Source organism: Homarus americanus, unplaced genomic scaffold, assembly GCF_018991925.1.
Source record: "Homarus americanus isolate GMGI-L3 unplaced genomic scaffold, GMGI_Hamer_2.0 scaffold24922, whole genome shotgun sequence".
Taxonomy (NCBI): domain Eukaryota; kingdom Metazoa; phylum Arthropoda; class Malacostraca; order Decapoda; family Nephropidae; genus Homarus; species Homarus americanus.
In genome coordinates, this window is record NW_024722610.1 from 5,304,241 (window position 1) to 5,315,770 (window position 11,530).

General features: G+C 40.0%; 1 protein-coding gene across 1 annotated transcript; it reads right to left on the reverse strand.

Annotated features, from left to right (window-relative positions):
* Positions 1–388: 388 nt before the first annotated feature.
* On the reverse strand, positions 389–11,028 carry LOC121862934. Its single transcript, XM_042361374.1, has 4 exons — positions 10,747–11,028; positions 4,556–4,771; positions 2,163–4,223; positions 389–2,003 (listed from the first exon to the last, which is right to left on the reverse strand). Exons 1-3 carry the CDS (start codon positions 10,996–10,998, stop codon positions 2,616–2,618), a joined length of 2,076 nt encoding a protein of 691 aa, XP_042217308.1. The 5' UTR covers positions 10,999–11,028; the 3' UTR covers positions 389–2,003; positions 2,163–2,615.
* Positions 11,029–11,530: the final 502 nt, after the last annotated feature.

The window sequence follows — 11,530 nt, forward strand, 5'->3', positions numbered from 1 at the left end:
TCTCCACCTCCTTCGCCGACTCAAGTCTCTCGGAGTTCCTGCACCCGAGCTCCTCGGTGTTTACTCAACATTCATACTTCCCAAGCTTACCTATGCCTCCCCTACCTAGTCTTCCTCCCTAAATGCCACACAACGTAAACACCTAGAAAAAGTGCAAAAGAGGGCATGCAAGATTATTCTCTCCCCTTCCTACTCCACATATCAAGAAGCGCTCAACACACTGACCCTTTCGAATCTCACTGACCATAACCACGACCTCATCTGCAAATTTGGTAAGAAGCTTCTGCACCATCCCCGACACCGGCTCCTACTACCACCTGAGATCCCTAGCCTGAGAATTGCTGTTCAACACCACAACCGCATCCAGCCCATACGAGCACGAACTGATCGCTATAAGAACAGCCCAGTCCCAACCATTGTAAAAATTATCAATAACTTGTAATAAACCAGTGTATTCACTCCCAGTAAATCCTACTTTTTGCACTGTCACTATGTTGAATGCCCTGTAGTTTATAAGGAGATGCATTCCTGATGATGTATGTGAAGGGTACAGGTATAAATAAACGTAGATTATTAAAGTAACGTATACCCTGTACTGTATTTACTAATTAATGAATAACAATTAAGCAATATTGTATCAATAATGACAGTCGTTTGATTAAGAGTAGTGACAATTGTAGATTGAGATGGAGTGCGTGGATGGGTGGGTGGGTGGGTGGGAGGCAGGAGGGAGACAGTGGACATCACACGGCTCTGCTCTGAAGCTGCCTTGATTCTAACCCATCACTGAAACTGTGATTTAGGTGGTGATAATGGAGGTAGTGGATGTGCATGGGTGGAGGTGGTGAAGGAGATTGTGGTGAGGAGGTGAACATCTGATATTTACCCACAAAATTGATTGTGAGTGTTGCAAACCAGCTCCTCAACAGCTGATGTTTAACCCGCCACTACGCAGTCACATACTTGTGTGTGTGTGTGTGTGTGTGTGTGTAGAAGACTTTTAAAGGGTGTCTATGGGCCTAAAATCCATATCATGCTAACTTTAGATCCCTGAACTTATTCATGTATAAAAATCCACGAGATTTAATGAGACAATTATTCCAACACACCCGAATTGTGGTAGCTTTACACAAACACTCTGGTTCCAAACCCCTGATACAATACCTTAATACCATAACTCGTAGTTTTAAATGTTTTTATGAGATTTCTAAAGAGTCATGAAATTGAGGAAGACTAGAAACGTTATGCTACTGATCTCTACCTGTCTGATAAATACAGGTTATGAGTGCACTTTACATCAGCTGTATATAATGTGTGAGACCAAGAAGCCAAGCACAAGACTGTGTCCAAGTTCTAATACAAACAATTGTTATATTTGTAAACCTAAAAAGAGGTTCCTGAAATACTTCTGATTCATTCTAAATATATGTTCCAACACTAAGATTTCATACTGAACTGTACACTTCATACACAAAATGAACAATACAAACATCTGGTTCATCCACAGTGCAAAATTCGGCCAAGCATTCATGATGTAAACCATAAGCATTCTAAGATCAATAAGAACACTCAACGCTCACAACAGAACATGTGTGAATCATTCTTTGTCCCGTAAACATTGGAGGTAGCGAGCAAGGGACGAGTGAGAGATAACATGACTGTATAAAATAAATGTTTTGGTACAAAAATCTGGGAAAAAATTATTCCACACCAAGAACCAGAGTTGGATTATCATTCTACAGTAAAGCTACGACTTTGGTTAACTTTTAGACCCAGTGATTAAGGGATCCCGTGTTATCTGTAGGATCTGTCAAGATTATGTTGTAAAAGGAACACAATTAGCAGATAAGAACTTTCCTGCAGTTGTAACAAGCGAAGGTGAAAATGGGTCCTGAAGGCCTGGTGGTCCATTAAGGGTAGTGTGGATACTATACAGCACATTGTAGACTGAGCCTTTTTTTTTCAGTACATTAGGAGGCAGTGGGGCCGGCAGTGCATTCGACCTGGTGAAGGCAAAAGGATTCTGTACATATTATGATATATAGCAACAATGAGGTTTAAACCATTCATGTTAAAAGTTATTTTTCAATAAAAATTCTGAGAATAAAAAGTGTATCAAGACAACCTACATGATGATAGTTCAAGTAAACAAAGATAGTTACCATAAACATTGTTGTTGTAATAACTGGCTGACTTTGTGGCAAAGTTTCTGATAATTACTCAGTAGCAACAAAAGTTCTGGGCACATTAACAACACTGATACTCCTTATATTGTCAGAAGCTCATAAGTTTGTGATTATTACCACTTTATAAATCTTTCCAAGCTTTAAAAATATTTAGAAAATGTCTTTTCATCATTATTCACATTACAGAAATTTCAAGAATTTTTGTGTTGTCTAATCTCCCTTGTATTAAAGTTAAATGCTAGTGATGAGGACTCGCCAGAGTTTAATGAACACTGATACCAGTTTGAACTTGTATTAATTATTGTAAGCACTTGACAAATGTTCAGTATGCATTTTGATGACCACACTGCTTGAAGATGTAGAGACAGTATACAATATCAGAGAAAAGTAGCATACGAATGAATTGTAACAATATTGTATTGTAAAGAATTAAGTTTCTATGGCACCACTGATGCTCTGAGCTCTCTTCACATGTTTAGAATTTTTCAACTCGAGAGAGATACCGTGGTAAGACCGTTGTCTCATCATCTCTGCCCACCAGTTCTTAGTTTTTCTTGTATTTTTGCTTCTGAGTCCACCCTCTCTCCTTCTTAGTATTTCTGGTAGGTATTTACTAAGTTGTTTTGATATACCCGACTGCTCAGTGTGGCATCCATCAGTCCCCCGGGGATTCAGACCTTCCCGAGGTGTCCCTAATTTCTTTTGCTCTATAGTGGATCCCAAACAAGGGAAACTGGAAGCATCACATGTTGATGTGTAATCCTCACTCTGTGTCTTGGAACCATTTGTATCCAAAGGCACTGCAGGAGAATTCCAAACATTGCCGTTTGGAATTGTAGCGGAAGTGTCTTTTGTGGGTTGAGGCACCCCCCTGCCATCACCTGCCTTTATAACCTCCTCAATTTGTGTTTCACTTTCCTTCTGTTGCTTTGTTAATTGTGTGGTGGAATCGGTCTCTTCTTGTTTTTCTTTTTTACTTCCACATCTGGTGAGATTACTGGTATTTGAAAAATTGGTTTCAATGCAAGAATGTATACTTTGTAATGTTTCACATGATGACATATTTGGCTTTAAAGTGCAATTATTCATTTTTTTTTTACATGGTATATATTCCAATACTTGATCCTCAATGGCATCACATCTAGTTTCATTACCGACGAAATCAGAGCTGCTTGTAATAGCAGATAACACTGATGAAGAGGAAGCAGTAACAGCAGACAGTGAGTGAGTAGAAATATCAGTTTCCATCTGGTCTCTTGAAACAGGCAGACCAGCTTCACTTGTCAGCACTGAGGGTGTTGCAGTTATTCCCGAAATCATAATGCCACTCACATCCTCTTGAACAATATCACAAGTTGTTGTTGAACAAGAATTAACAGTTGGCTCTCTGCTGACATCACTTTTGGTTGAATTCATGTCAACAACACACACTGTCAGGTTGTCAAGATGTGGAGCTGTGATATTGTGTTGAGTTGGTACCACAGGATCTACTGTGTGTGACAGTGAGAATGGTGGAAGTGTCGCAGCAGGAAGTGTGGCGGACATTCGTGTTTGCTGTAGTGGAGCAGTTAATGAAAGCAGAGGCTGTGAGGGATCATCTGCAGTAGCCATGGGTGTCCTCGCTGAGGCTGGCGATGTGTGAGAGGTGATTGTGGCGGCTCGTGGGCGCAAGGCTAATGAAGGAGTGTCCTGGATGGTTCTAGATGTGCTCATTGGCATATTAGGAGAAGGGGGGAAAGACAAGGAGGGTGACACATTCCGGGGAGAGGAAATAGGACCGCAACTGCACATAGTGGAGGACTGAGACCTGAGTTCCCCTATAGGTGTGCCTGGGAGGGGCGAGAGGGAACCAGATATGGGAGTGGCCTGAGCATGAGGTGTGTGCAGGTTGGTTAAGGGGGCTGCGCCTGTCACGTTGACCCGGTAAAGAGTGGAGTGATGTGGGGACACCAAGCTGCGACCATACGCATAATCTAAGTCCACTGGCCGACGCAGCAGGCGGTGTAAGATGAACATCTTGAGAGCATTCCGGAAGTCCTGTGGGTGAGGAATGAAGTTAATTTTGGTCATCCAAACCATATATACGTGTACAAACGCCTTTGACAATGACAGTACTGTAAATGGAACTCTTATCAGATATAACATCCCCTCAACACACATACACAACCAGATCAGGCTACATGGAACCCCCTTAGCACATACAGTATATACTGTACGAAAACCCTTACCAAATACAATGAACACCAAACATTTATTTAAAACCATAACAGCTATTGTACACAAAATCCTATAATATATTTAGGAATCTGTAGAGAAACACCTACAACTCATCAGCATATTAACAAATGGTTACCTGCAGGCGGTATTACCTTCATGTGGTAAGCATAGAGGAAGGGGTTGATGGCGGAGTTGAGGTGAGTGAGGATGATAGTGAAGAACATGAGGTCTGGATGAACCTTACAATCATCACAAAACGCCTGGACACAGTTTATGGTGTAGAGAGGGAACCAGCTGATCATAAAGAACAACACGATGATGCTCAGACTCTTGGCGGCCTTCACCTCTCGTTTGCTGACGTGCGTCACCTGCCGGAGGAGGGAGAAGGTAATCGACTGGGTCTGTGATGTAATAAAAGTAGTGGGGCCATTGACAAAGATGGCAAAATATAAAGACACAATACTTCCACTTAGCAAAACAAAACACAAGAACTTTTTTGGTGGGTTAAGAGGTGGATCAGAGGAGGAGGAGGAGGATGAAGTGATGGTGGTTGCTGTATTTGGCCATAATGAGACTTACTGACAAAGAACTGTACAGCACTTCGTATCACACAAAGAAAATAACAATACCGAGAAGCTAACGCAACACGTTTCCTTAATACCGAACAGTAGTTAAAAATATTCATGGTTTGGATAATGTTTCACCTCTGACACCGTACTGAAGGAGTGATGATCAGTTGTTAGTAGAGTTCAAGGAGAAACTGACTACAACTACAATAACAACAAAACAATAATAATATAATAAAATGATGATGATGATAATGATGATGATAATAATAATAATGAAATAAAACATTTAAATGGAGACACTGATCTTTTTTAGTGTTAATACTACGAGTGGAAATTTTACAGTAGTTATGAAACTGTCAAACTCTACAGGGGAAAATTGATTTAGTCTGTGTTTAGGGCAAAATGCATATAAATAACACTTGTTCTATCTGGTTTAATTAGCCTTGCAACTAATAAAGAAAAAAAGGGGACAAAACATTACGTCTTTTAGAAAGATAAGTTTTTTCATGCACAGAGTATTTTATCTAGTATACAGGAAGTGAAAAAAAGGTTGGCTAGCTTTTTCTAAATACTGTAGTATATTGTACAGGAAACGAAGCTATTATGGTAGGATTAGCTGGGTTGAGAAGTAACATTTAGAAGATCACCTGAAGATTCACTCCCCAGGTTATTTCACCCAGATATTAACAACCCAAACACTACCCAGAGGAGGGAGTTTGGTGAGCTTTAGAAGTTGGGTGAAATACTCATAAGCTGGTGAGCCAAATTATGTGGTAGCAAAGGAAACACAGTGTCAGTGAGAGAACTTTACTCCTCACCTGTGTCTTTGCTACCACAGCAGTAGGTTGGGATTCTCCAAAGTTCGTACAATAAATCATTCATCTAATTGAACAGGTGAGCATCGTTCTATCCTGCTTTTTCAAACAATAATGCAAAAAGGAGACCAGATTTCTTACGAGACACCTCACATCTCCAGGCTATTTTTTACATCACACAACATTTTTAGGGAAAGTGAAAACTAACGTATAGACGTTTTAAATATTATATAAGTATTAAATAAGTTCAAAGCATATTAACTAACACTAATTACTCTAATTTTAACATTCTGAACACAGATCCTTAACCAACACGTAAAATAGTAACTTAATATGAATTTTGAACAAAATCCCTATTTTGGCCTCCTGTACCAGAATGATGGGTAATAGTTCAGTCGTCATTTTTACGATAAAACGTAGTAGTTCCCCCATAACCCCCCCCCCTCCCCTCCCCTCCCCTTGTGGTGGGTCAGGTGACATATGACCTGTGGGTGTTAAGAAGTCACCTGGGAAATTAAGTGAGAGTTATCAGGTGACGGACAGATCTGACCCAAAAAAGGTGGAGACGGATGGCGATAAGGCAATATGGATCTATGGTGAATTATTTATTTATTTATTTATTATTTTTACTGGAGAAACATTAACTAGTCTTGAGATCCTCAAATGTGCGTAATATAAATCTTACTTGAAAGATTAATGCAGAGTATAAGAATGCATCTAATTAAGCCAATATGGGGTTACCTGAAGATTAACCCCTTAGTTAATTTTACTTAATGATCAAACACCCTAATGCTCAATGGATGGAGTGGAGGTGTAGATAAGTTAGGTTTTAGGTGGTTAATCTTAAGGTGAAATAAATCATGGGTTAATATTAAGGTTAATTTGTCCACCTTTTTTAACTGGGGCTGTGAAGATGCATCTGATTCACACATAAATTTACAAGACAAAGCTTATGATTTTCATAGGTTTATGGTAACTAACTTTATGTACAAATCTTTGAGACACCAAATTGAAAAGAAAGGGGAGGGAGGGAGGGAGGGAAGGAGGGAGGGAGGGGTAAAACACTGACTAACATCATGCATCTAGACAAACATACAGTACTGTACACACATACATTATATGCAAGATAGAATCCTTTAGAAACACTTAATATCTAATAACTGGATTAATATAGAAGTATAGAGGTAAAGACAAAAGGGAGTCAGGCAAAAAAGTTAGATAATTAATAGAGTAAAACTATTCACCAACCGTTGAACATGTTGCATGAGTGGGTCCAGCCAGCACTGATTACCATGATTTAATACAGGTACTTACAATTTAAATTATTATAATGTTAATTCTGGCACTGTGATATGTAATTAACACTTTACATTCTAGAGTTCTGGGTTAAAATTAATATGAATAACTGATTGTTAATTGCTTATCGATTGGTGAGGGAAGAGTGGGCGGGGCTTGGTGGTGTCCGCTGCATCATAGCACCCACAAATATTAAAAGAAGGAATTACTCGTCTTTGTTTTCTATCCAGTTTTATTCTTTTTACGAACTTCCTCGGTAAACATTAAGCGCATACGAGTTTAATAAGCTCTTTAATAGAGACACTTATAACGCACGAAACTATGAATCTAAGCGGCCAGAGTCCTCGTGATACACTGCACCTGACGCACGCATTGATTGTGAGACCAATATAACTTAATGAGCTTGAAGAATCATTAGCTTTTATTATGGGGCTGGTGTAAGGAGTCCTATTAACACAAAAAAATAGTATTCTAAAGCTAAATTATATCACGCTGTCTTAACTACTGACCAGATAATTCACAGGAACATCTGTACGTATTTGATATGGACTTGTGGGCAGGGCCGGATTCAGGAGTGGGCAAAGTGGGCAGCTGCCCAGGGGCCTCCACATATTACATCTGACCTTGGACTTAAAGAAGCCTATACATGCATTCTTGGACAGAATCATTATTTGAGTAGAGGTTTATCTGATTAATAATGCAAAGAATCATCTCTCTGTAATAACTAATAATATATTCTTTTCTGTGAAGTCTCTTGAAAATTTTTGACATGTGAGGTAGTAGCTATATCAGGGCTGGTCGACTCCAGTCATGTCTTACTTTTGTGTGTGTGTGTGTGTGTTGGGAATTTGTACACTATCAATAAATATACAGTTAATTAAAAATTTCTCAATGTTCTAATTTCCTCAATATAACTGCACATGGCTTCAAAATTCTCCAACGAAGTGTTCAAATTTCAAAAATTTCCCGGGGGGCTTACAGAGCCCCCCGGAACTCTCAGATGTTTAGGCTCGCTTCACTCGCCACCCCACCCTCTTTGGTAGTTATAATGAGAGGGGCCTCCACAAAGAGGCTGCCCATGGGCCTCCACAGGTCTAAATCCGGCACTGCTTGTGGGTCATATACAGTATGTGATGAATGAACGCTGATAAATTCTTTTTAGAAAGAAACAATATTACTAAGAAAAATCTGAGTCAATAGATGTTAAAATGCCAGTTTCCCAGCCTTACAAGTCCCTTAAGTAGATATTGCCCAAAGTGTCCGAGGAATTTTTTCCTCAGCTGTACCCAGACGTGGCCACAAGACAGTTATCGCTTCGAGGTTTCTGTACCATACACGTCAGCTCTTACCAAGTTCTTCATTATTCACGGTTACGTCCCAGAATACTCGAGCTAATTTAGCTATAACCAAATACGTGAGAGATTTGACCAGTCTATTATGTTGGCTGATCTATGACTTGAAGTGACCTCTGACCTAAACTGACCTGGTACAGGACGTGGGAGAGCATGCTACTTCGTCTAGACCCGCCTTCACTACCCAGTCTCAAGGGGCTCTTAATATCATCTTCCGTGCTACGGGTCCTGATATTTAACATTACTATCTTCCATCTAGATTTGACTCTCCCAGGAGTACCAGGAAGCCCTGCGACACCAGAGGATGGCAGTAACTGTTTCATCTTTGAGTAAGAGCTTCCCTCCTCCACAACTATATTGGGTGTTCTACCCGGTGTCAGGAGAGGATGGTACTCGTGACTTGTGCTTCCTGCTCTCTCGTTTATTGTTCTCGTGTATGTGTCTGTGTCGCCACTCTGCACCGTTTTATCACTGTTTTTACTTTCGCCACTTTCGCCATCACAGTTTTCTGAGTTACTACTGTTTTCTGAGTTTTCTATACTTCCGCGGTCGCCATTATCTGAGTTGCTGATGTGATATCTCTTATCTGTGCCCTCACAGTCAGTGCTTTTGTCTAAGTTCCTCCGGTCACCGTTCTCTGTGTTCCTACAGTCTCCGTTTTCTTTGATCCTGTTGCTGCCGTTACCTACATTTTCCTGCGAATCTTTGTGTATCTCCTCGGTACTTCTCCTCAGTGCTCCCTCGAAGTGCAAGCGAAGAAGACAGTGATGGAGACTCTCCTCTTGATGATGGCAGTGGTGGGGGTGTTGGTGCAGATCTGAGTAAGGAAGCTTGAGGTGGGAGGAAGAAGGTGACAGTTGGGGATCTTTCTGATGGTGGTGAGAGAGAGTATAGTGGTGGAGAGATGGAAGGTTGTGGTGAGAGAGTTGTGACAAGCCAGCATAGAAGTGTTTAGACTGAGATGATTTGGAGCTCCCAGGAATTTGCAGCTACAGAGAGAAAAAAAAAGAAATATGAATGAGAATGTGAAAGAGCAAAAATGGTGAAATTTCATTGCAGAATAAAAAGGTACTGACAGCAGAGACCCTGAACACTGAATAAACATAACATTAAAGTCATATTTGGAACTATCGTAAATTTCCTACCAAAGCAGAAGAAATATTCATTTAAATATTGAGAAAGAAGTGAGATTTTTTTCTTCAGTGTTAACAAGAAATGATAAACCTGAAAGGCCTCAGTCTATGTATAGTATATCTGAAGTTAAAGGAAGCTACAGGAAGAAAAGTGAAAGTAGATGAAGAAAAAAAGTAGAGTTGATAATAAAGCAAATTAACACTGTACTCTGGACACTATGTCATGAGGTAGGATGAAATGATAAATACGGCAGACACTTATTAGTTAACCAACACACCGAACACATTATTTACATACAGCCACCAAGTAACCCCTCGACTACACACGTTTAAGACATGTTCTAAACTACCTCAAAATGAAACAGTTAGTTCTCAACATGCATGGCAATTACTTCTTCATGAACTACTATGATCTATTGACTTGGTCACTAGCATTGGTCATTCACCTCAATATAGACAATGTTTACATGGGAAAATATTTGTGTTACATAGACGACCATCCAGGGGGGAAAGGGATCAACAAGTCTGGTATGTAAACAAGTGGGTTACTGTTTGTAAAGTTGGTTTGTGTAAGGAAGGTAGCTTCAGTAAACAGGGTAAGTGTCAGCATACAGGGTGGGCTTCAATAACCAAGATGGGCTTCAACAAACAAGGTGGGCTCCTGTAAACAAGATGGGCTTCAAAGTAAACAAGGTATACCCTATATAGGCTTCTATACACAAGACAGTCGTCCGTCAATGAACAAGATCTTGATTTCTACCACAAGTTCACCTGCTGAACACCTTCAACCATGTAACGTATTGAGACGCTGGGGGCTTTATATAGTGTAGGTACTATGACACCCTTTAATATTACCACAAAAGACCATCAAGTTATTTATGAACTTAAGAAAACCAAAAGAAATAAAATATACTAGAATATCTCACCTCTATCTGACACACACACTCAGAAAAGAACAAGTATACAGTATAGTCATCCAACAAATGCACATGAAACACTGACTATACACACACGCACTTACACACACTAACTCACCCATGTGTCGTGAATGTGTGTGTGTGTGTCACCCACCTGTTGAGACTGTAATGGTACTGGCTGCATGACACACACACACACACACACACACACACACACACACACTACACACACACAAACACACACACACACACTCTACTCACCGGCTGGACAATGTTGGTGTTAGTGCTGCCTCGCCTCTGATCGTACTTGATTGAGGAAGACTCGCTGACCTGCCCGCGGCTCTGAGTCCTGAAGAAGCTAGATCGTTGCTTCTGACTGCCGCCAGCAGGACCCACTAAGGACGCAGCGTCTGCCTGGGGCTCGTGGGCTGCTATCTGACGAAGCTGCAGGAGATGGACAGTGATAAAATATAAAGAAAGATAAATTAAAGGTAATACATAACAGTGAAACATCGATATAACGAAATTATCTCTATATATGAGAGGGGGTGTTCACATCTAATGGACCCCTTGATATAATGGACTTTCCTCTCCTTATAGCCAGTTAAATCGAGGTTTCACTGAATAATGAAGCGAAGCGAAAGATGGATAAATAATACGCAATAAAGCTAAATCATAAGACACAAGAGGAAAAATAAAGAAGTATTATATGGAAGACAAAGAAGACAATAGCTAGGAGAGGAAAATAGATGATAAGGGTCAAGAAAAAAATAAACAAACCCAAGAAATGTAGAAAAGACAAGAAAAAAGAAAAATCCTTGAATGATAAATAAGGGAGACAGAGAAATAAATTAAGGGAGTAAGAAAGAAAAGACAATTACAATAGATGAAGGAAAAAGAGAACAAATTAAAGAAAATACAACACTAACAGACAAAGAGGTAAGATAACAAAAGACAATTAAAAACAAGGGAAATAAAGAGTAAAACAAACACACACACACACACACACACACACACACACACACACACACACACACACACACAC